Source organism: Cydia pomonella, chromosome 16, assembly GCF_033807575.1.
Source record: "Cydia pomonella isolate Wapato2018A chromosome 16, ilCydPomo1, whole genome shotgun sequence".
NCBI classification, from domain to species: Eukaryota; Metazoa; Arthropoda; class Insecta; order Lepidoptera; family Tortricidae; genus Cydia; species Cydia pomonella.
The window spans coordinates 5,128,206-5,154,922 of record NC_084718.1 but is presented as its reverse complement, the minus strand read 5'-3'; the positions used below and the strand labels follow the sequence as shown (position 1 = coordinate 5,154,922).

General features: G+C 39.4%; 2 protein-coding genes across 2 annotated transcripts; both read left to right on the top strand.

The window, feature by feature from the left end:
* The first annotated feature begins 20,854 nt into the window (after positions 1–20,854).
* On the top strand, positions 20,855–23,824 carry LOC133526612 (uncharacterized). The gene is made up of 3 exons (XM_061863304.1): positions 20,855–21,089; positions 21,375–21,444; positions 21,931–23,824. Exons 1-3 carry the CDS (start codon positions 20,855–20,857, stop codon positions 23,822–23,824), a joined length of 2,199 nt encoding a protein of 732 aa, XP_061719288.1.
* Positions 23,824–25,998, top strand: LOC133526611 (uncharacterized). Its single transcript, XM_061863303.1, has one exon. It carries the CDS (start codon positions 23,824–23,826, stop codon positions 25,996–25,998), a length of 2,175 nt encoding a protein of 724 aa, XP_061719287.1.
* Positions 25,999–26,717: the final 719 nt, after the last annotated feature.

Below are 26,717 nucleotides of genomic sequence, written 5' to 3'. Positions count from 1 at the left end.
AAATGTTTACGAAAATTAAGATTTTGGATGCCGGCTGTAAAAATCCAAGGGTCGGAATACTGCTTGAAGAGTATAAAGGATAGACCCGCTAGAAAGGTACGCATCCGGGTCGAGGCGTCCGATACTTCATCACCGATCACTCACCATAGATGTCACCACATCACTACATAGGTACATACTTTAAACCTTAGCTAGGACCGCTGAACAGAAAATCGTTCGAGAATTTCTATTAAGTCTCCGCCATTTCTACTTATTTTTTATTGTGCAATTAACTTAAAAAAAAAGAACCTCCAAGAATACTTTCTATATAAAGTGAACAATCTTATATATTTTTATTTGTACACTTGGCACGGGCTAAAGCGCATTTAAGTAGTTTGGCTGTTGCCACTAAAGGCCTTGTTTGGGTGCATTCAAATGCAGCCATATGCAATGTATGTTATTAGGGGTATACGAACTTAAAAAATATTATCTTTTTACGGTTCCGTAGTCCATTAGGAACCCAGTTTCGCCATGTCCGTCCGTCTGCCCGTCCGCGGCTTTGCTCCGTGCTCGTGAGTACTAGAAAGCAATTTGACAAGGATACATAAATTGTAAGATCGATCATTGTACCTGTGTTTTCACAAATAAATAATATCTCTCTCTCTCTTTCTCTCATGCATGGCGACGGAACACAAATCAAAATATATAAAGAATTTATTTGTTTCCCAGTTCTGCTTAAATACCTACGCATCCTGAACAAAAACATAAAATAAAATAGATAAAACCAGGACTATTTATTACTTCCTCCATCCTCCCATGCGGATTAACACATAACATGTTTTCTCAGCGTGTTGCATAACCTCAGAAGCTAATTAACTAAGAGAGATATGGTGTAACGTAATACTATCCATTAAGCGAATCATTTATTATCCTTCTGCGAGGAAATTGCTAAAACATTGTAGTTTTTTTTTATAAGGTGCTAATATATTAGCTACCCATATATTAAAAGATGATGCTTTACATTCAAGCAATTAACTTGAAATAGAAATGATATAATATTTTTGTTTTCATTTACAGAACGAAAAAAATATATTTATTTATTTATTTTAAACTTTATTGCACAAAATATATACAATGTACAAATGGCGGACTTATTGCCAAATGGCATTCTTGACAAAATAATAATAATTCTATCTAAAAATAAATCGTCATGTGCATTTAACTGACAAGATAATTAACACTTTCTGTCATGTCAACAATTTGTTTGACTTAAATATCATTATGGTACCGCCAGCACGTGAAGTGGCCAGTTAAGTGTTGGGTAAAAGTCGCTCTAGACTCTGTTCAATGAGGCCTCATTTATCTTGTTAAGGTGTTTTTACGTAGCAAATTTGTTTAACAGTTTTCTCAAAAAAACATCATCAAACCTATAATGTTTCATACTTAAATATACTCTAGGAACCGAGTACAGGCTGTAAAAATATTGGTAACTAATTTGTTAGCACCATATATACTTTATTAGAAACACGTAGTATTACCCTTAATTAAACGAAAACAAGTCTTAACACAAACCATCCCCTAAATCTACACACAGGTTTCGTCAAAAGCGTCCGTAACAAACTTCGTCCAATCTACATCAGTGATAATCCGCCACAGGCCTCGTCGAAAATATACAAGATAAAATCCGCAACAAGGTTTGTCCAAAAACCTAACACTACCTACGCCTCCACGCACACATACACATACAATATAGTTTAAGCTACACACACAAAGTTTAAGGTAGAGAAGAATAAATAAATAAAAAATATTGGACAATCTTACACCTAATAATCAACCTACTCTCAAACCTCAATAAAACTCGTATTATGGGTACTAGACTACGATACATATAAGATGGATCTTCTTCTCTTCTTCTTTAGCCCTTCTCTACCCTTTGGGTGTAGGCCTCCTTCATTTTATGCCACTCGTCACGGTTCTGTGCGACCTGGAGCCACTTCTTCCCCGCAGTCCTTTTGATGTCGTCGTCCCAACGCATCTGGGGTCTACTTTGAGGACGTTCCTCCCCCCATCGCCACTCCAGTAGACGTTTGCTCCACGAATCGGTTTTTCGTGCTATAATATGACCGGCCCATTCCCACTTCAGTCTGGCAGACTGAAGTGGGAATAAGATGGATATAGTTAAATAAATAAATACATAGAAAGCATAAATTTAAGAAGCGGGTATTTAGGGTTCTCAAGGGTCGGCATAAGTGGCTCCTGTGATGGTGCTTATGTCTATGGGCAACGATGACCACTTCCCATCAGGCAGCTCGTCTGCTTCCTTGCTGACTATTACATTAAAATATCGTGGGACTTAGTCAATTTGTGTAAGTCCCAAAAATTTTTTTTTAAACAAAGAAATAGATGCCAGTACTTGGATATCAACCCAGGACCTCTGCTTCGTAAGCAGGGTCACTACAGTTTAAAAGTCAACCATGTTTCGGTACAACATTTATACTACGTCGGTGGCAAACAAGCATACGGCCCGCCTGATCGTAAGCAGTTTTCGTAGCCTATGGACGCCTGAAACTCCAGAGGTGTTACATGCGCGTTGCCCAGCCTAACACTCTGCACCCTTTTTGAGCGCTGGCAACCTTACTCACCGACCGGAACACAACACTATGAGTAGGGTCTAGTGTTATTCGACTGCGGTTTTCTGTAAGGCTGCTCTAGATCTGGAATGACATCCGCTGTGCTGTGCCCTACCACACAAAGCGATGTGACATTCACAGTGCCCGTATCTCTCTTTTGGACGTAGTTTAATTAGTGAGTTTTGTTTTTTTTTTTATTACGAAAAGGTAAGCATTTGACCACAATCTCACCTGATGGAAAGTGCCGATGCAGTCTAGGATGGAACATGCTTATCTAAAAGTCTGTTCACTCTCGATTTAAAAAGGTCCAAGTTATAGTGGACTGGGAATAGATTTGCAGGAAGTGAATTCCACTCCTTAGCCGTTCGCATGATAAAGCTGGATGCGTAGCGTTTAGTGCGAATCAGTGGTAAAGTAACGACGTAAGGGTGAAACGCAAGTCCGCGTCTAGTCCCACGGTGGCAGAACGGAGATGGAGGGATAAGATTATGTAATCCCATCGCACACTCCCCGAAATGGTTGTCACCTGACGATTTGTATTATATGACATATTTTGTTCTTAAAAATGAAAAGCAGTACTTATAGGTAACTCAAGTATGCTTATACTTGAGTTACCTATAAGTACTGCTTTTCGTTACCCAAAATTTCCGGATAAATAAAATACCATCATTGTGGATCTCTAATTCATTGGAAATCAGAATGTATTATTAATTCATTCCCTAAACCTCACTCATATTTAATGGGGACCATGTACTGATTAATGTTTTTTTCCTGGTTTGGCAGCAGTCGAATGGATAAACATTTGAATACCTTGATTTATTTGATTTCTTAAGAAGAAAATTTTGAATGAAAAACATATCCGAGCTCCCGGGCACTTCCATCTCGCTCACGCTTACGCTCAGTGAGAACGTGAAAAGAAGACGAAATTATTACACTTTAAATAACTGTTATTTATTAGTCTACATAAAATTAAGCGCTGGTGGCCTGGCGGTAAGATCGTGCGATTGCAATCCAGAGGTCGCGGGTTCAAACCCGGCTCGTACCAATGAGTTTTTCGGAACTTACGTACGAAATATCATTTGATATTTACCAGTCGCTTTTCGGTGAAGGAAAACATCGTGAGGAAACCGGACTAATCCCAACCAGGCCTAGTTTACCCTCTGGGTTGGAAGGTCAGATGGCAGTCGCTTTCGTAAAAACTAGTGCCGACGCCAAATCTTGGGATTAGTTGTCAAGCGGACCCCAGGCTCCCATGAGCTGTGGCAAATACCGGGACAACGCGAGGAAGAAGATTAGTCTACATAAAATTATGTACTTAGTTCAATAATGGCATCACAGGTACTTAATGGGCCATAAAATTGAGTTAAAACTAACTGGCAACATATCCCACACATCGGTAATTACACATTATTACTTTAGAACGTGGATCTAGAAGTTTCCGCAAGAAACATGCATGTGAAATAAAGAAAAATTAACCAAACACGTTGAGATTTCAAAACAAAGCGGTTGTAACTTCAGTTATAATAACCGGCCAAGAGCATATCGGGCCACGCTCAGTGTAGAGTTCCGTAGTTACTCTTCCGTCACAATAAGCTAAACTGGAGCTTAAAGTATAGTAAATTGTTAACCAAGGGATGAAACGGTACCTTTCACCCGAGTTAAACAAATAGGCAAATTTGCATAATCAGTACCTAATTAAAGTAAGTCTTTTTACTATGAACGGAAAACTTTTTGCAATAACTCAAAAACAGCTAAGCTGATCATGTCCGCTATAGTTTTCATTTAATGTCTTTCTTAAGCTCTACTTCCACGATTTTTTTCATATTTTTTGGACCTATGGTTCAAAAGTTAGAGAGGGGGGGGGACACATTTTTTTTTCTTTCGGAGCGATTATCTCCGAATATATTCACTTTATCAAAAAATGTTTCTTAAAAACCCCTATTAGTTTTGAAAGACCTTTCCAACGACACCCCACACTCTAGGGTTAAAGCGAAAAAAAAATTCTCCCCCACTTTACGTGTAGGGGAGGTACCCTAAAAAAAATTAAATTTTTAGATTTTATTGTACGACTTTGTCGGCTTTATTGATTTATATATCCATGTCAAATTTCAGCTTTCTAGCACTAACGACCACGGAGCAAAGCCTCGGACAGACAGACAGACAGACAGACAGACAGACGGACATGGCGAAACTATAAGGGTTCCGTTTTATGCCATTTGGCTACGGAACCCTAAAAAATGTAACAATATTTTAAAACCGATTTAATTGTTACAAGCCGACCTGTTGACAGGGTGTAAAACATAATTCTCAAGTCCGATTTATGTGTAATTAAATAGTAACAATAGTTATTTGTTTTACAAGGGGGCAAAGTTGTTGTTTAACCGCTCGTGCCAATATTGATACCCGACCAAGCGAAAGGTTTCAAAATTGATCCATGAGCAAGTAGTTTGAAAAGTGGAATCTTAAGCCTTGCGAGAGTTTCAAGGCACGAGGGTTAAACAAATATTGCCACCGTGTGAAGCACAAAATTTTTCATCGCACCAACGCGAGGAAAATACTAATTGTTAAATATCAAACAAAATCACATCCAAATGAATATACCAACTTATAAGGCAACAACTCAAAATTGGCATCAGATTACTTTGCCCCACACGTGGAGAAAATGCACCTTTCTCATCCGTTTTTGAACAATAAAGAGTCTTTACCAGCTGGTGTGGTGAAAATTATTTTTGAACACACTTGCTCAAAAAGGCGATGTGTTTTTGTTGAAGGTTTAATATTCACGTCCCTTATATAATTTTATTTAATTTTAAATATAAATAAATTTCAGATTTTAATTCCATAGCCAACCTACCAATTAAAATACCAACACAAACAAACATTTGAAAAGGTATTTACTTTAACTTAATTAAATGTATCAACGGAAAACATTTCCCTTCCCCTTATTTATTTTGACAGGCTTACTGTTTGTAATTTTAAGAGCATTTGCTTCCAACTCCGAAACAATTAGCCCCATGCCCCTCATACAATTTAAAATTATACCATTGCATTGTGAATCAGACAATAGTAAATATAGAAGACTGATAACGTCCATACGACACCGCCTGTTACGCGTGCAGATGACACCAATTTTTATTTTTTGCGTTTTAACGTTGTGCTCAAAACCGACACCTTACTATTTATGACTATGACCTTTTTTGATCACTTTTATTAGATAAAAGCATAGTAAAAGCATTTAGGCTCTGTTTTCTTAAATGATGCTATCCAGTGAGCTCTCTCAGTTTAAAAAAAGTTGAAGTACTTAAACTAACCTTAATTGCTTTTAATTTTCATTGATTGAAGTGTGACACCGAGCAAAAAAGGTCAATTTTATGTTTTGTAACTATAAATAGCTACAAGGTAATCTTTTTCATATGCACAAAACCTGACAAAGCTAAAATGCAAAATTAAACATTAAGCAAAATTGAATATAGCGGCTTGTATGTACAACAATAATGAAGCAAGCGGCCTTGTATTCAGGTTAAAAGTCCGCAGCAAGTTCGGCCGGTACAATGACATGATGTATATTTATGCCTGTAATTAGTTTATATAGCTCCGGCTTATAAAGCAAAGAGCAACAATGTATGTATGGATAACCGAGCTTACTGCGAACGGAGCAAGCGGCCGTGTATTGAGGTTAGCACTCTTTATTAATTTACTTCTCTCTGGTGATACGTATAGGTACCATTATATTTGTGCCGTTCTCGAGGAAGTTCTCCGTTTACTATGGGAATCGTTCTCGCACGAGAACATTCCCTATACAAAACTGATAACGTTCATGAAAACGGCACAACCATAGGTACCATCGGTCGCAAAAGTGCATGGCGACTTTATCAATGAATTCATTAATAATTTCTCTATGCAATTTCGCGGAATTTTCGCAAATCGACAACCATTTGACACATAAGTATTGCGTGAACAACGAGGTAGCGCTTCTCTAACATTTACATTACCTTACGAAGGTCGGTGAAATCGTAAAATAAGTGAGAGTAAAGTTCAAATTCTTCCTGAGGGTCGCGAAGTTGGAATCTCGACACAATGCGAATTTTACAATTTTGTGGTGAACGTTCCGACTGAACGTCTAGCGACCTTCAATCAGGAGGAGTTTTGGCCGAAGGGTGTTAAGTTTTGGTGGTGCCGCGGCTGGCTCCCGGGCACTGCGTGGTTGCGTAATGCATTACAGCCATCATGATATTTGTAGTGCTTAGTTTTAAAATATATTTATGCCAGTTTTAAGGTCTATCTATGGGCCACTAGTTATCTGGAATAAAGATTTTCATTTCATTTCTAAACACCCCAGCTTCGACACAAAAAATAAGCTACAAAATAAACCGTAACTATATAGTACTACAGATGCTGGTATTAAGTATTTTTGCTCTCTACCGCAATGTAATTTTTAATTAGTCCTTCCATAGCTTATTACATCCGTGTTACTAAAGAGATTTCACGCCGCGCCATAAACCCTCAGTAAACTACCGTGTTCGTAATATTGCTATTTATTTTTATTTTTAATTTCCTTCGCAGCGGGAACGGCTTAACGCGTTATTAAAGTGCACCAATGCAATTAATATTTTCATTACAATTTACAGGAAAAATGCGCTGTTTTGCCCGCAAAGGCTTTTATGGTACAATTGTTTTGATTTACTCTATACCTGCTTTTTTCATAGGTTCACACATCAAACCAGGTGTCAGTATGTAGCTGACCTTCATATTACGCAAACTAATTGAGATTTCGATACTGCTATGATCTGTACCTCTAGTGTAACTTTGATCGACATCATAACGTGACGAACGCGTTTGCGTTAAGTCTCATTTTGTATAGGATTTTGAGTTTCCAAAACGTCCCGCTTGGCGCGCTCTTTCGAAATCCAATACAAAATGAGACTAAACGCAAATGCGTACGTCACGTTTGGAAATCGAATTTATTTACACTAGGGGTACTGTTGTCATGAGTAAATAAACGATCAATTGAAATATATTAATAAAGGTAACATTGTCAAGCTATTTTGAGACTATCGACATTTTGATATCTCTCAATTTTTTTTTAATACGAGTTGCAGCTCGCACGATGCATTTCGGCCTGTAAAATTCGAAGCAAAATCGTCAGGCCGCCTCATGTATTGGCGACGGTCACGTGGACACCTTTATTTCCGTTTTATACACCAAATACGAATCGCAATCAATAGTTAAATTTAAAAAGATCATGTCATTCACGAAGACGCTTGCCTTGACTCGTATTGCCATGTTATTAAAGGTTAGATTTGACAAATCTGCGCGTCATCGTGCATGACACGAACTACTGTTTATATTTGAAGTTTTTCGTGCGAATATGAATACCGCTGCCTGTCAATATTTATATTTTAGTTTCTAATTGTACGTTGAAAGAATTGTGTCCCTGTTTCTTTAATCTCAAGCACGCAATGATGAAGATTGCTTTATTCCAAAAATTGTCAGAAAATAATTCAGGCTCCCCTTGTTTGTTGTCTTTTATACGTTTTTGGATAACTTCCTTTATTACAGATTTCACTCAACAGATTGGATGGCCGTGGGAGAGGAAATGTTTCAGAAATAATATATTGCATGCCAATGCGTCAACTGTCTGTAATTTATTTGAAAACTGAAAAACTGGTTGCGCCTATTTTATAGTTATACAGTCAAGGTATTAAATATCGACATGAACAAAGTGCCAAAAATATGTACACACTACTTTAATGTATAGGCAATAAGGTCGTGTATACATATTTTTGGCACTTTGTCCGTGTCGATATTTAATACCTTGACTGTACCAACCGTTCTTTGTTTATTTTTCTGTGCCTATTGTTAGCCGGTCAAAAGTTCTCATGTAAACTAGAAAAAAATAAAATAGGTATTAGATAAAATACCTACCTGTAAATTAGGTATTAGATATATTTTCTTAATTTATCTGCGCGTTCGATCTCTGCTAAATAGTTATTACCCTACAGACGGAAAACATTTACAATCTTTTTTCGAATAATTAAGATCGCTAAAGAACTGGATAATTGATATATATATATATATATATATCGATAATGTCTAATGGATACAATAATAACTAATATCGGAGTAAAAAATGTGTATTTCTATTTATCCCTCCCCACGTGACCGACGCCATACGTGGGGTGGGGTATCAGAGTAACCTATCTATATCGTCGCTATACTTACTCAAACTCGTATCTGATATACGTATCTAATATATAGATACGAGGTTGAGTAAGTATATTTTGAGCAAATATTTAATGTAGCTCATCTATTATTAAACAAAACTATTATAAATTGCTTCTTATTCTATTTTACACAATTATTATTATAATTTGAATATAGGTAACAAGCTCTTTTAGATTAAATATAGTAGCAAAACAAATTAACAGATCCTATTCTAAATTCTCAAATTGTAAATTAGATATTTATTAATGAAATAAATTAGGTAACCTGAGCTCAAATATTGAGGAGGTTTAGTTTCGATATAATCTTGAGTAATGGCTAATAAATAATTGGGCGTAATTCAAGCCTTTAAGTAGATTACCTATTGTAAGTTTGATAAATTATAGAGCTAGTTGATCGGTATACAAATCATTGAAAACGTGTAGAGGTACATTCTGTTCAGGATTGAATAAACAAACAAACAAACATTTATTCAGCAAATAGGCCACAGGGGCACTTTTACAATCAATAACAATAACAAAATACAATTTCAAATATGAAATCAATGAAATATAAGATACTTTATTAGAGATGTATATTAAAATTCTTGAGATGTAAAAGTCTTTAAGTGTCACAGATAAAATATAATTTTAAAAGAAGATCATTAAAATATCCCTAGAGATGTAAAGGATCTCCCAGACTTGAATTCTTATACATACAAATAATTAAAAGACATGAAATTAAATCAGACAAGGCCCGTATAGGGAAACTACACACAGAACACTGGCTGAACCAGACTGGATGCAGATAGGCAAAAGAAGCCATGTCCGGCATCAACGGAAAGCTCACAAGGGCGCTCCTTCAACTAGGGAAGGTCCGACTGAGTATGGTAACCAGTGTCATAACAGGTCATGGACTATTTAACAAACATCTTTACATAACAGGTGTCACAGGCAGTCCCCTATGCCGAGGATGCATGGAGACAGAAGAAACAGCCTCTCACGTGGTGCTGGAATGCAGCGGAGTGGCCTCATACAGGGCAAAACATCTCTGAGGTCCTACTCAACATCAAAGGTTTGATAGGATTCCTCGAGGAGTTGGGCTGGCAAGAGTAGCCAACCCTCCACCCCCCCCCCCCTTGTCACGCAAAATAGGCGCCAGTCGTCGAGTTGCGGAAAATCGCCCGTACTACAATACAATACAAATCAGACAAACAGACAAGAATCGAATGAAGTGTCCCACGTTAATGCCACTCAAAAGTAAAGTTACATACTTATAACATGTAGCCCGTGTAAGCTTAAACAGACCGGTTTCCACAAACAGCACCCGTTCACGAGTATAACGCGTATCTCAGCCGTTTCAGCCATCCACTAAGCAAATCTATATACTTTTTTTCTATACCACAACGGTGGCAAGCAAGCATACGGCCCGCCTGATGGTAAGCAGTCACCGTAGCCTATGGACGCCTGAAACTCCAGAGGTGTTACATGCAGGATGGAGTCAAAAATTAAACAAACTTCAACTGGAAACCACTTTTTGCTTTATTTTTCACCTTTTTAGTAACCGTTCACAATCCGCAACAGCTCTCATCTCCCATTTCACTCTTGCTCTCCTACTCACACGCTAATACATACTTGCGTTCAAGATTAAGGAATGTTGCAAACAATCTAGACTCCTACATACAACTAAGCAAATCATTGACTTATTATTACTACAGAGAAGCCAATAAAATTGTCGGAATTCCAACCTGTACCACGCGACCAAAACGTCGTAAGCGCCGCAAAATTCATGGCGCTTACATTAAGGTCGTGAGATGCACGCTCCGATTCTACGGTTTGTTGTCACAACAACAACAAGTCATGGCGCAAAATACTGGTTCTCTGTGCCGGTTCTATACGTAGTAATAGGGTAACGGCGGCTATTAACGCGGGTATCAAAATCGACGTCTAACACCGCGGTGTTTACAAATACGCATTTTGCAAGCAAACAGATCTATTCTCTAAGAAATAAAGCATACACAAAACAAGCTCATTCATTGGTCTGTCGTGCCCATTAGTGTGCATTTGTGTGAGTGTAACAAAAAACTCGCGATTCGTCAGTTTGTGCGACGGCGGCGCAAGAACCGGTTGTTCCATACAGACGCGTGACTCCACAGGTAAGTGCACTCCAATATTACTTAGTGTTTTACGTAATAGTTATGGCAAATAAACTAGTGCAATGCCTTTTAAGAGGTTGTGTATTGTTTTCTACACGATTTTGAATTACTTTTAACTTAGTTTTTGACCGGGAAATACGTTTAAAATTGAAAATAAAATACAGCGGTGATAGGCGCCAATTACTTCTGTGGTAAGTAATTCCGTGGTATGCCACGTTAATAGAAAAAGTGGTAGTTTTGTTATTTGCTCTTTAGTTTTGGTACAAATTATCAATTTTATAATTTCTTTTATTTATTCCAATCTTGATCTATTCACGCTATTAAAGAGCTATTTCCGTGGTATGGAAAGTATTCAACTAACCCTTAATTTTTAACAAAAACTTCAGCACCGATTTCCTTGTTTCTATGGGAACACTTAATCTGTCAACTTTTTTTTATTTTGAGTTAAAACCTAAAATTTACTTGCCAGTTATGTGATTTTGTCTTTACAAGAAGCTTGTAATATACGTGTTTGATTTGATTTGAAAAAACATCTGTGTTTTATTCTTTTTATGGGTCGGAATTAGGTTTAATTAAACTCCAAATTAAGCCTATTACCGATGATATGATCAGATTACCCTCGGTAATAGAATGTATAGAAATCTATTACCGACCCAGAGAAATATCGAATGGGTCGGTAATAGGCTCTTAAAGAGTTATCTATTACCGAGTGACTATTTGGTATTGTATTGAAATATCGCATTTAGGGTACCGCAAGTACAGATTTCGTTGATAAAATTTAGACTTCAGTTATCATTATCAAATTTAAATTCTTCTGTTTTCTGATTCAGTTATTACTCTGACAGACAAGGAAGGGTACCCAACTGCCGGACAATTCCGATTAGATTTTTTTTTTATATAATTTTATTTATACAGTAGTTCAAAATCTCAGACATGATTTTTTTAGCTATAAGAATCAGCAATAAGAAAAGTACTGTGATTTGTTAGTTATAAACGGGTAAATTATAACATATAATATGTGAGAGACTTTATTTAACTTAATTACCTTATCAAAAATATTAGAATTAAAAATTTTCATGTTTTTATATATAGTCGAAAATTTATAATGTGGACGTTTACCATTTCACTGTGGTAAACTTTCACTCAGGTGGTAAACGTCCAGCTTATAAAATTTCGACTATAATTTACGCTGTGCCTTATGAGAAAATGTTACTTACTTGTTTTTTTTGTGCAGCTAATTATGTCAGTAAGACAAACTCTTATCAATCTTTATAGCATTTAAAAATTACTTTATTTAATAACAGGCAGGCCTATTTGTCATATACGTCCTTAGTAAAACTTTACTAACAATAATTTTTGTTGTTTTACATGTAAAACATTCAACTTATAACTTGTTATACAGGTACTCGTGGGTACTTGGTAAGTTAACTATTTAATAGTATTTGATTGTGCCAAAGTGTAATTATAATCTCTTCGAATATATCTCTTATTTTTAAACATACTCCTATAGTTTTATTTTTTATTTTTGTGTCATTATTAAACTTAATGACACAAAAATAATATACAGAACCCACGTCGTTATTATTGTTTTAACCCTCGGTATTAGGTTTCGAATTTTGAGTTTGGTTTCTGTTAACGAGTGCAGAAAAATCATGCTAATTGTACCCTCGGTAATGAAAGCTCAATTCGCGATAATAGAATCACAGCCTGTCCCTTGCCACGGTAATAGAAGATTTGGTCATTTTGGCTTCAAAAAATATTTTAATACATATAATAACCCAAAATGAATCCAAAAACGTGTGAAACGGAAAGTTCATTAAATGCTCTGATGAAAAAAAAAAATTCTTGGCTGTTAGACAGCATTGATACCCTTAATTTTTGGATCTCTTTTGAAAAATTCCTTAACTACCACGGTAATAGGTGCCTTTACCCTAATAGTTCATTGAAGCAAAATACATAGTTTTCTTTTTGATTTACAGGTAAATGTATATACATGTAACAAATAAATGTAATATTTTAATACATTAAACGTTAAATCATTTTACAAATTTGGAGTCTAATGACACAGAGGGAAGCAAAGTAGGACCAATTTTATGGTAGATCTTTTATCAATTTATCTTTTATGTAGTTATATTTCATCACACTTGCTCGAAAAACATCTTATTTCATGCAGGGAGTTATAGCTTTTTTTTAATTATATCACTGATTCATACAAACCAAGTAGAATAAATGAGTTTTATTTATAAAATACTGATGATTATAGTTTAATATTTGACTATAAATAAAACTAAACCTAACCTAACCTCTAACCCTAACCTCTAAAAAAAAAAAAAAAAAACTAGTCAAACAACCCACCCCGCGTCGCTCCAAACGCAATGGTGCCCATCACGCTTGCTGCGTTTCCGCGTTGAACCGCGATGGACAACCTTTGCGCTAGGAACGACCCGGAGCGGGGGTCAAGACCCCTTTCCTGCAAGCGCCGCCCCAGTTCCCCAAGAAAAGATTTCGCCTCCGCGCACCAGCACCCTGACGTCTCCACGGCAAGGGGAACAAACAAGTAGCTTGCCAGCCCCGAGTACTTGTCCCTCTTTAGGGACGCCGCCTGCTCAGCAGCAGCTCCCGCCGATCGCACAGTGCGGCCAAGGTGCGTGGCGGCGAACGTACTGACGCAGGTGGCATCCCACAAAAGGCACTTACCCCTCTCCCACGGCACCAGGGTCAAACCATCTTCAGATTCAGGGTTTTTTACCATCCGACCGACTCAGGCCCGGCGGCTCCAGCACACACGGGACATTGGCTGACACCAGTGCCCTTCGAATAATATAGTTTAACGCGTGGTGCCGTGGGAACCTCCCCGCGCAGCGGCGACAGCTCAAGGCATGGTGCCCGTTGCTCTCCACCATAGACCCGCATATATTATCGATATTTTATCTTTTATCAATCAACGCGTGACAGATAATTTAATCGAGAACTCACCCGCTAGTTTCGTAATGGCACGACTTATCGTAAAAATAAGGTCGCACTGAAGCAGTTAGGACAGCTAATAAACCAAGCCACTTCCGGCCTTGAGATACAACATCTACTTCCAGGCTTCCAGGGTTCCATGAGCCCGATTTAATATTTTGTATGGCTTTGAATTGGTGTTGATATGACCTTGACGATCGTATCGATGATTGGCGCTTTTTACGTACGACTTTCACTTCATTTCATATGCACTCAATCGGCGTTGAGCGATCGAAATATAAGGACATATTAAAATAAAATGAAATCCGTAACAAATAATAAACTTCCATAACAAACTTTCCAGGGTATGTCCTTAAACTACGTTCAAAAGAGAAGTATGAGCATTGTGAATGTCATCTCGCTTTGTGTGGTAGGGCACAGCACAGCGGATGTCATTCCAGATCTCGAGCACAGCTCAACTGGGGAAGTACCTCCACCTTACAGAAAACCGCAGCCAAATAAGACTAGACCCTACTCATAGTGTTGTGTTCCCGCCGGTGAGTAAGGTTGCCCGAGCTCCAGGGTGCGGAGTGTTAGGGTCGGCAACGTGCATGTACAACACATATATACCCATTAGTAACTATAGAAGCGGAGCGTGAAAGTTTACGACTATTTCATGGCTTCTCTATAGTAGGTAATAATACTCATATCTAAAGTAAAGGACAATGGGCACTTTTGTATGGGAAGTGTCCTATGGATGTATACTGTTGAGACATATGTCGTTTTAAAGCTCTTAATCGTAGTATTATTTTATTGCACCAACCTTGGACAACTTGCAGGGCCATATGTTTTTTTTATGATACAGAAGGCAAACGAGCAGACGGATCACCTAATGATAAGCGATTACCTCCGCCCATGGACACCTGCAACACCAAAGGGGTTGTAAGTGCGTTGCCGGAATTTAAGATGAGAGTACCCTCTTTTCTTAAAAGTTTGTATCTAAGAAGTCACCATTAACAGATATTATTTGTAAACATGTTTTACGGACACGGTTTCCAAACCCAGTGATACTACCGCGAAAATCGAAAATCGCAAATTGCAGAAATCTTGCTTTTTTACTCTCACTAAGGCGTAATCAGAGTGACAGAGAAAAACGCCCGCAATTGACGAACTTCTATTTCATTAAAACCTGAAGCTCGTAATTGAGTAGATATAATATGAATTTTCGGAAACAAAAATGGTTTCGATTTTTATTACAAAGTACTACAAACTAAGCAAAGACTACGCGTTTGATATTTCATATAAATAAATTCCACATTTTACATGTCATAGGTGTAATATTAATAAGTCTGTCAGTTTAATTACAATTAAAATAATTACCAACAATTAAAGACGTATAGGTTATAGATTTATTATACACTATAGTATTACAAATCTCGATTATCAAAACCCTCAATTATCCGACCTTTAACTTAGTTCATCAAAACCCTTAATTATCCGACCTTTAACTTAGTTCATCAAAACCCTCAATTATCCGACCTTTAACTTAGTTCATCAAAACTCTCAATTATCCGACCTTTAACTTAGTTCATCAAAACCCTCAATTATCCGACCTTTAACTTAGTTCATCAAAACCCTCAATTATCCGACCTTTAACTTAGTTTATCAAAACCCTCAATTATCCGACCTTTAACTTAGTTCATCAAAACCCTCAATTATCCGACCTTTAACTTAGTTCATCAAAACCCTCAATTATCCGACCTTTAACTTAGTTTATCAAAACCCTCAATTATCCGACCTTTAACTTAGTTCATCAAAACCCTCAATTATCTGACCTTTAACTTAGTTTATCAAAACCCTTAATTATCCGACCTTTGACTTAGTTTATCAGAACCCCCAATTACCCGAACGCTGCAGCCGTTAATCAACAAAATATATCAATAAAAAAATGAATAAAAAAGCATTCTACTTTTTTCAGGTGTTTTATATTTCACCGTTTTAAATAAAATGTTAATATACTGTACTGTTTTTATGTGAAAAGATTTTTAAAATCTTTTCCCGAGAAACCCACATTTCGATTATCCGAACTAGTCTCTATCAATTACATAAAATCAATTAGTTCGGATGAATCTACTGTGTCTATATTCAAACGAATGTAAGTATTTATATGTTTTCTAAAAGCATCGCAAACAGAACCCTTTTAAGATAAAGTCACTTTACTTCTCTTGGACCAACGACATTTAGGTTTACACCCATTACTACGCCACTGTTGAAAAATAAAGCTTTAAAAGAACCTATTTCAGCTGTTTTAGTCTAGGTACTCCTTACGGTTGTACTTAACCTCAACATAAATCGGAACAGAGGCAGACAGTTTCCTGACTGTATAGATGAATTCCCCAAAATTTTCTTTCTCCGGTATTTTTAGTTCCATTCGCGTTTTTCCCAATTTTCTTTATTTTCTATACGTTATCGTTCGTTCTATATTATATTAAAGATGCGTCTAGCGAAAAAAAGATTAGATATTAAAACGTGTGACAAAAATAAACCAGTGAAAATATATTCAACGGGTATAGCATACGCATGTGAATAAAACAGATTGGTGAAAAATTGCATTGGTAAAGATATATGCGTGTAGAAAAAATAACGAGTGGAAAAAAATGCGTGTGCCGGAATTATCTGTTGGTAGAAATAACGTATAGAAAATAAAGAACTAAAAATACCGGAGAAAGAAAATTTTCGGGAATTCATTTATACAATACAGTCCCTCCGTTTAGTCTTTTCTATGGGAGCGCGGCAGCCCGTGATTGGGCAACTATTTTTATAATTGACTACATCGTATCGGCAGTCGAGGAGTAGAAAAAAGCATTAGTACTTATATCTAAGCTCGAAAATAAATGTAACGATTACTCATTAATAATCAACGTTAAAAACTGGACCATAGTTGTATTATAATTGGACTATAATTACCTGAGTTTACAGTATAACTTTAAATGGCCTAGCCTAGATCATTGTTTGTTTTTTTAACTGTACTTATCCCAGTTTATTTAATAAACAGGGCCCTGGAAAGGCAGCGAAGAGCTATTTACATGAATGGCTAATAAATTTATGTAAAACGAAGCCTCGACGCTTGGAAAGTACCTACCACTATTAATATTGTTTTGGCGTAAACAGGTTCCTTAACTAGTGTCTTCTTATTTAGCAAGAAATTAATAACAACTTTGCGCCATAGGTATATATGCGCCAAATTGTGTAACACAATGAAATGTACGAGTAGGTATTACCATAGAGAAACAAGTAAGCATAGAGTGCTCACTCCATACATCAGTTTTCTTGCCAAAATAGTTATTGTTTTCGTAGTCGACATCTAGCGTCAAGTAGCGGATTCATCAGTACTGCTACTTGACAACAGATTTCGCGACGAATAAAAAGTCTAACGCTCAACAATTTTCAGCTAATATTATAACCGGATTACGGAGGAAGTACATGTATACTTCCTATAAATTGACTTTAATGAATAAATGTGCATGAGTATGAGTAGGTACGATTACTGCTGCGGCGTTTATGCCGCCGCTTTAACGTAACACGGCAAGTTAAATAAAAAAAAAGTGGCGAACATGGATTCTCGACACAATGCGAATTATAATCGTTTGTGGTGAGCGTTCCGATTGAACGTCAAGCGACTACATCAGCGTTCACCTCCAAGCATTCACCAGGGGAGAGTTTTGGCCGAAGGATGTCAAGTTCCGACGGTTCCGAGGCCGGCTCCCGAACACCGCGGGGTTGCGTAATGCATCGGAACCATGTTATTGGTAGTGCTTAGTTTTAGTGTTAAGGTAAGGTATTTATCTGTGGTGGGCCACGAGTTGCCTGAAATAAAGATTTGCAATAGAAATCACATAACGTACCCTACATGTTCCTCTTTTCCAAATTTGGCTAGTAGTCTTAGGGTAATTCTTCTAAATGTCGGGAAATTATAGGTGATTTTCGAAATAACCCGGCATTTTGTGGTCGGAATTACCCGAAACACATTATTACAAAATGTTCGATATCAAAAGAACAGATTAAGAATCTCTCAAGTAAAGGTAATAACTTGAAATTGCATTTTCCATCCTCTTACAGTCCGGGAAAATGTTCCGTGGCAAAAGAAATATAACATGAAATGTACATACGCTCTATTGAAATGGTAGTTATACAAATATGTACGATGTTTGAGATAAAATGGCGTAAGCGACTAAAGTACGCAGAGTCTGCTTAGAACTGCTACAAACGATTGCCAATAAGTACTTAGACGGATAATAAGTACAGCTCTTTGCTTCTTAAACTATTTTTTATCAAGAGCGCAAGAAAAAGATATTGCATTTTTTAATTTCAATTAAACATTTGTAATATCGCCTGAAGCGGCCGACTTGTAATCAGTACCCCTAGTGTAAATATTTTCGACAGCGAAACGTGACGTACGCGTTTGCGTTTAGTGTCATTTTGTATGAGATTTTTGACTTTCCAAAACGTCCCGCTTGGCGCGCTGTTTAAAAACCCATACAAAATGAGACTTAACGCAAACGCGTACGTCACGTTTCGCTATCGACTAAATTTACACTAGGGGTACTGGACGTCGCGAGTTCAAGGCTCGGTTCGTACCAATGAGTTTTTCGGAACTTATGTGTGAAATATTCCTCCCGTAGCCTTAAGCTTTCCATTCCCCCTCATCGCACCGGTTCCCTGACCAACTTCTATACTGTTCAGGCGATACGCCTGTGGAACGACCTTCCACTCAATATCAGAAAAGCTCAAAGTAAATTCACTTTCAAGCGCATGTTGCGCAAGCATCTACCTGACAGATGTAAGTAATGTTTACAGTAGGTACATGTATAATGTATATATATGTACATATTTATTATTCGACGACCAGTTTGGCCTAGAGGGTAGTGACCCTGCCTACGAAGCCGATGGTCCCGGGTTCAAATCCTGGTAAGGGAATTTATTCGTGTGATGAGCATGGATATTTGTTCCTGAGTCATTGGTGTTTTCTATGTATTTAAGTATTTAAAATATTTACATATTATATATATCGTTGTCTAAGTACCTTCAACACAAGCCTTATTGAGCTTACTGTGGGACTTAGTCAAATTGTGTAATAATGTCCTATAATATTTATTTATTATCTATTTATGTAAGTATATCATACAAAGTATATGTTTAAGTTTATGATTTCATTATATTATATTAATTTGTATTTAATTTGTAAATAGTAGGTTGTGATATCTTATTCTCAAGTACAAAGCCTGCACCTAACAAAAGTCTCTTTTTGACCCAGTGGTTGACTGCTAGAGAATGCCTTAAGGCATTAAGTCCACCATTTGTACTAAATATTTTATGTGCAATAAAGTATAAATAAATATCATTTGATATTTTCAATCGCTTTTAGGTGAAGAAAAACATCGCGAGGAAACCGGACTTATGCCAATAAGGCCCAGTTTACCCTCTCAGTTGGAAGGTCAGATGGCAGTCGCATTCATAGAAACTAGCGCCTTTGCCAATTCTTGGGAAGCGGACCCCAGGCTCCCATGAGTGTGGCAAAAATGCCGGGACAACGCGAGGAAGATGATGATGATTGAAATATCGCTTGCAGATGTAAGTACCTATTTGCTTGCTAGAAAATAATTTGTTATGGATTAGCACATTTTTACTGGTGAATTCTCAATATAACTTAAGACTTCGGTGCTGTTTACAACATTCTCAGGGTAGATGTCGCTATGTACCTTCCTAAGGCGTGTAAGCTAAGCAAGGAATGGAAGAATTCGCACACTTCTGGTAAGCTTCGATTCCTTAGTTGGATAAGAGCGATGGATCCTTGCTTCCAGCTGGACATAACTTTTAATTGAAAGTCGCTTAAAAATAGTAACTATTACTTCTAAAACCTAAAGATAGTAATTTAACATCACAAAGCCTACAAAGAAATATCATATATCGTGGACTCAATGTGGGAAGGCATTTTTTCCTTTGTCTCTTCCAAAATGCCTTGCAAAATGATTCTCTCTTGCTGTCCAGCTTTGGCCTTGTATTCTATAAGATTTTCTCGTATTTACTATGGCAACACCAGCTCACAGTTGGAATTTGAATATTGCTCTGTCATAGACACGTCAGAGTCAGTGTGTCATCAACCTACCACTAGTTAACATCGTATTTCGTCGTTCTCGCTAATTTTCGCAACTTATTGAAAGCACTACTGCCAATCACGTCTCTAGCATTTAGACTCAGTGTTGTGTGGACGAAGGACACCAGGCACATCCGCGAAGTGGAAAATCCGAGGTCTAAGTTGGACGACTCAAGGTAACGGTTCTGAGCTTACTTCTAGCTGGCGACAAGGACAGCCAGAATCACCACCAGCGGTCTTCAACGGCGACCAACGATTCAGCCCCACAACTCCCGGACTGAAAGGTAACTTCGCCCTACACTATTTCACATTTTAGTTCTAATTTAATATTCTAATCTTAATATCTCACAACTTTCTTGCTCAACCGGCCCCTAAATTTCATTCCCTATCGCCCCCCTTTTTCGAATTACAGTCCACTCTCTCGCTATTGAACATTTTGGCCTTCGATCCGCATAATTTGAAAAATGACCTTTGGTTTTTCGTTTCTCGTTGTTTGTTGCTTATTCAAATTTGTTTGGTCATATCATTTGTTTAATTCAAAATTTAGGGTACACTTATAAAAAAGTCGAGGGTAAGCAAGAAAGTTGGTGGCCGTGTAGTAGTGCTTTTAGTAAATCATTCGTTCAGTCGTGGTTAATATTGCTGGCAACATTCTCATAGTTGTCAAGGGTTAACGTCAACTGTCAATGTCACTAGTGTCAGTCAGTAGTACTTCGTTGTTATTGAATTAATTTTGCAATTAAGTTTTGAGTTTTTCGCCGTTTTAGTGTTTTTAATTGCACTTAAAACAATATGAGTGTACATGGTGATAGTGACACGGATCCCGCGACAGTAGACATGTTCCATGTCGCGCGAGGTTACGCCATTTTTCGGTTGGAAAATATTGAGGGTTCCGACTTGAAAGGGTATGATGAATCAGACATTAAGGATATAGAAAAGGACTTTCACAAAGCACAACTACGGATTTTACGTCCACTGAAACCTGAAAAACGTGTGGAGGAGTATGAAGTCACCAAGGAATTTGAAAGTAAGCTAAAATCCGTAAAATGTAGGTTGAGACAAATGGCTAGAAGTGAAATAAGTGATAAGCCTGAAGTGAAATCTTTAACGCTTGAGAATAATTTAGCTAAGCTTCCAAAAATATCGATTACGCCTTTTGATGGGAAACTGGAAAGTTGGGTGTCTTTTAAGGAGCTTTTTGATTCCCTTATACATAGTCGGAGCAATATTAGTAATGTGGAGAAATTGCACTACCTTCTATCAAGCGTTCAGGGTTCCGCACATGATTTGATAAAAAGTTTTCCGTTGTCAGGTGACAATTACAGCAGTGCATATGAAACACTGTCCAACTATTATGATAGGAAGAGGCAAATTGCTGTCATGTACTATGAAAAACTGCTAAATTGTGAGCCAGTCAAAACCAAAATAGATTTGGAAAGGGTTTTTAGAACTTTTAATGAGAATTTAACTATTTTGTCAAAATTTAACCTCCCCGACAAGAATTTTATGTTATATTATTTGCTTTGGGCAAAGTTAGATGTCGCTACCCGAGAAGCATTTGAGTTACAACTCGCGTCCAATACTGAAGTTCCAAAGTTTGAGGAATTAAAAAACTTTATTGAAAAGCGGAGCAGGGCTTTGGAAAACTCCAGTGTTAGTGTTAGGCCTCAAGTTCAGAATGTTAAACCGTTAACCAAAAACAAAACGGCCCTTGTCGTTTCGACTACATCAACACCAAGTTGTGTTTTTTGTTCGGGTCAACATAGTCTCGATAAATGTAAGAAGTTTATAAATCTCAATAATGATGGCCGGTTTAATTTTGTTAAGGAGAAGGGTTTGTGTATTTTATGTTTCTCAAATGCACATAGGGTGAAAACTTGTCGAGCTTCTCGCTGTAGTGTGTGTAATCGCTCGCACCACAACTTATTGCATTTCACAAAGAGTGTGGAAGCTCCCACGGGCACAGAGATTGCCACTGCACCGTCTAGCAATGGCATGAGTAGTAGTAGTAATAACACAGTTTTAGCTGCTATGGCGGGAGATAATACAATCTTCTTCGCTACTGCCCAGGTGTTAATTCGGGACAGTTCTGGTGTCTTCCGCCCAGTGCGGGCGCTCCTGGATGGTGCTAGTGCATGCAATTTCATGTCAAAATCCTGTGCAGAAATGCTAGGGTTTGAAACTTCTGGACAACACACTGTGTTTGGCATTGGCAATTCGCCATATCAAACATTTGGCGCACTATCATGTGAGGTCAAGCCAATGGGAAATGAACCCTCTTCACTGAGTACTAAACTCGAAGCTTTCGTTTTGTCGCCGGTATGTGCCGACCAACCTCCTCAACCTGTCGATTCGTCGGGGTGGTCGCACATCAGGAATTTATCGCTGGCTGATCCTGGTTTCGCCCGTCCGGCGCCGGTGGACCTGTTACTTAACGCACAGGTCTTCGTTTCGTCGTTGTTGCCCGGTATACGGCGCGGGGAGCCAGGACAGCCTACTCTGTTGAAAACCATCTATGGATGGGTCGTTATGGGTGAGTGTGACGGGAGTCAGCTCACAACAAGCGCTCTCGTATCGTATCGTAACAATAAAAATCATTGTTTTTTCGTGTCGAGTCCTTCGCAGATTTTGTCGCTTGATGATTCTATAAAAAAATTTTGGGAATTAGAAAACGTTAGTTCTCCGACTAAACCTTTCGTATCTGAGGAGGACCAACGCTGCGAGGACTATTTTCTTGAAAAATACTATCGCAATGAAGAAGGCAGGTTCGTAGTTCCACTACCATTTGTCGATCCCGCGAACAAACCTACCTTCCTCAATTCGCGTGAAATTGCTCTCAAGCGGTTCACGTCGTTGGAACGCAAGTTGAACTCCAACCCCGAGTTCAAAAGGGCGTATGTGGAATTTATGGATGACTATGAGGCTCGTGGTCACTTGGAAGAAGTGGAACCTCCTTCCACAAGTGAAGGCCACTTCTATTACATACCTCACCATGGAATTCTGCGCGATTCCGTCACCACTCCTCTTCGCGTGGTTTTCGACGCAAGCGCTAAGGACGCCAACGAGGTGTCTTTGAACGCTACTCTTCTCGCTGGGCCCAAGCTTCAGACCAACATTTTCGATCTGCTCACACGTTTTCGCTGGCATGCCGTCGTCTTCACAGGTGACGTGAAACAGATGTACAGGCAGATCCTGGTCTCTGATGAAGACGCTGAATTTCAGCGCATTTTGTGGCGCCCTTCTGCTGTCGGTCCTGTGCGCGACTACCGTCTTAAAACGGTAACCTACGGGGTTTCTGCTGCGCCATTCCAAGCTCTTCGTACAATGGCTCAACTTGCCAGTGATTCTGCAGCCGCATACCCAAGTGGTTCAACTGTTCTCGCTCGTGACATCTACGTCGACGACGTCGTCACCGGAGCGGATTCTGTCGAGCAGGCGCGTTTACTTCAGGTGGACCTTACGAAAATATTGTCGTCGGGGGGTTTCCACCTCAGGAAGTGGACCTCCAATAGTAGTGAGTTCTTGGAGAGTCTTCCGTCTTCTGATCTGTACTCGGAAGACTTTAAACATTTCGAAGAAATGACTGACATTTCTCTAAAGATATTGGGCTTGCTATGGCAACCTCAATCAGATTCTTTCCGGTTTCGTGTCGCCGCTGCTCCTAACGGTCGGTGCACCAAGCGCACCATTCTGTCGGAGATAGCTAGAATCTTCGATCCATTAGGTTTCCTCTCGCCTGTACATTTCTCGCCAAGTATCTGATGCAATTGCTTTGGGTTTCGGGCGTTTCCTGGGATGGAGATGTCCCGGAAAGCATCAGGCTGGAATGGCAGGAATTCAAAACTCAACTCTCGTCGCTGAGTGCTGTAGCTGTGCCACGCCGTTTAGTCGGGAAATTCGACGTGCTACATCTCCACGGATTTTGTGACGCGTCAGAACGTGGCTTCTGTGCCGTAATCTACTGCCGTACAGTAACTGAGGAGGGTGACGTCGACGTCCAGCTCGTGTGTGCTAAGTCCAAGGTCGCGCCATTGCGTAAATTGTCGGTGCCGCGTCTCGAATTGCTCGCAGCGGTTCTGCTGTCTGACTTGATGGCTTCGGTCGTGGAGGCTTTGAAGCCTTTCCACTCGGTAGACAGAATCTTTGCATGGTCGGACTCAAGTGTGACGTTGACCTGGATTAAGTCGTGTCCGTCCAGGTGGAAAACGTTCGTGGCCAACCGTGTGAGTCATATCCAAGACGTTATTCCTCCCGATTCTTGGCATCATGTCAGAACCACTGACAATCCAGCCGACTGCGGATCGCGTGGTTTGCTTCCCCAAGATTTAGTCAGCCAAACTTGCTGGTGGAGCGGGCCTGATTGGCTCAGGCACCCTACTGAGAGCTGGCCTAAGTCAGTGCTGATGCCAGATAAGGACGTTCTCCATGATGAGCAAAAGATTACAGTCCTCGTAGTGTCCAATGACAATGCATTAATCGACAACCTACTGGAGAAGTTTTCGTCGTTAAGAACACTTCAACGTGTTTTAGCGTATTGTTGCCGCTTCGCGAACAACACGAAGAACCGAAAAACGTCCGGGAAGTTGTTACACGGTCCTTTAACATCTTTCGAAATAAGGCAGGCACTCATGGTTCTTGTACGTTTCGTGCAGCAGCGCAGCTTCGCTCAGGAAATCGAAATCATTTTGAACAATCATTCGAACTCTCTCCCAAAAGCGTTCAGAAAACTGTCCCCATTCATGGATGACGCGGGTCTCTTGAGGGTGGGCGGTCGCCTGTCGCGAGCTTCTCTCGACTTCGACGTGAAGCATCCTTTGCTTCTACCTCGCGACAATCGGCTGACCTTCCTTCTTATCGATGATTATCATAAGCCATTCATGCATCCAGGCATCCAAACACTTCATAACTTGCTAGCGCAACATTTCTGGATTATGTGTCCGAAACGGGCTATTTATGCAGTTGTATCGAAGTGCATGAAGTGCTTTCGGGTGCGGCCACCGGGTGCTCCTGCGCCATTCATGGGCGACTTACCATCGTATCGAATATCCAAGCTGAAGGCTTTCTCGAGCGCAGCGGTTGACTTTGGTGGGCCTTTCGACATCGCTCTCGGTCGCGGACGTGGTAACAAGACGTACAAAGGTTATATTTGCGTCTTTGTCTGTACCGCAACAAAGGCCATTCATACCGAGCTCGTCACCGAGTTGTCCTCGGATGCTTTTCTCGCCGCACTTCGGCGTTTCGTCGCTCGCCGTGGTCGGTGCAGCCGGTTAGTGTCTGACCAAGGTAAAAATTTTGTCGGTGCGAACAACATCCTGCAACGCCTAGTGAAGGATGCTGCCGCACACCATACAATTCACTTCGAATTCAACCCGCCGGGTAGCCCACATTTTTCAGGACTCGCTGAAGCTGGAATTAAAGCTGTTAAAACACACTTGTCGCGTGTCGTCGGGAACCAAAGGTTGACATACGAGGAATTCTCGACGATCTTAGCCCAAGTCGAGGCTTTACTCAACTTAAGGCCACTAACTCCTCTCAGCACCGACCCCAACGACCTGTCGGCCTTGACACCGGGTCATTTCCTCACCACGGAACCCCTATCGGTCGTACCTGAGGAAGACTTCTCAGACGTTCGGGTTAGCCCTCTCCAACGCTGGAAGTTGCTTCAGAAGATGCACCAGGACTTCTGGAACAAATGGTCGAAGGAGTATATGCATACTCTCCAGCAGCGGATGAAGTGGCACGACAGACAGCCTAACGTCCAAGTTGGCACACTTGTGCTCGTTGTGAACGAGCAGACGAGCCCAATGAAGTGGCCCCTGGGTCGCATTATCGACACACACCCCGGATCTGACGGGATCTGTCGTGTGGTTACTGTGCGCACTGCCACAGGGTTGTACAAACGGCCTGTGGTCAAGCTGTGTCCACTACCTGCGTAGTCGCTTCAATGCGCTACATTTGTGTTGTCCATTCTTCGTTTAGCTTTAATATTATCGCACTTGTTTCACTTTTATTGTTCTTTTCGCTTAGTCAAAATACAAATGCATTTTGGTGGGCGGAATGTCCAGCTTTGGCCTTGTATTCTATAAGATTTTCTCGTATTTACTATGGCAACACCAGCTCACAGTTGGAATTTGAATATTGCTCTGTCATAGACACGTCAGAGTCAGTGTGTCATCAACCTACCACTAGTTAACATCGTATTTCGTCGTTCTCGCTAATTTTCGCAACTTATTGAAAGCACTACTGCCAATCACGTCTCTAGCATTTAGACTCAGTGTTGTGTGGACGAAGGACACCAGGCACATCCGCGAAGTGGAAAATCCGAGGTCTAAGTTGGACGACTCAAGGTAACGGTTCTGAGCTTACTTCTGGCTGGCGACAAGGACAGCCAGAATCACCACCAGCGGTCTTCAACGGCGACCAACGATTCAGCCCCACAACTCCCGGACTGAAAGGTAACTTCGCCCTACACTATTTCACATTTTAGTTCTAATTTAATATTCTAATCTTAATATCTCACAACTTTCTTGCTCAACCGGCCCCTAAATTTCATTCCCTATCGCCCCCTTTTTCGAATTACAGTCCACTCTCTCGCTATTGAACACTTGCAAAGTCAGGAAGATAATCAAGATGACAGACGAGCAAAGAAATCATA

Bases quoted from the DNA above. Each gene is read 5' to 3' on its own strand.
- LOC133526612 (XM_061863304.1), top strand. From the start codon at position 20,855: ATGAGTGTACATGGTGATAGTGACACGGATCCCGCGACAGTAGACATG. The intron at 21,090-21,374 runs GTAAGCTAAAAT...TTCCGTTGTCAG, and splicing joins AGTCACCAAGGAATTTGAAA to GTGACAATTACAGCAGTGCA. The intron at 21,445-21,930 runs GTACTATGAAAA...AAATGCACATAG, and splicing joins AAGAGGCAAATTGCTGTCAT to GGTGAAAACTTGTCGAGCTT.
- LOC133526611 (XM_061863303.1), top strand. From the start codon at position 23,824: ATGCAATTGCTTTGGGTTTCGGGCGTTTCCTGGGATGGAGATGTCCCG.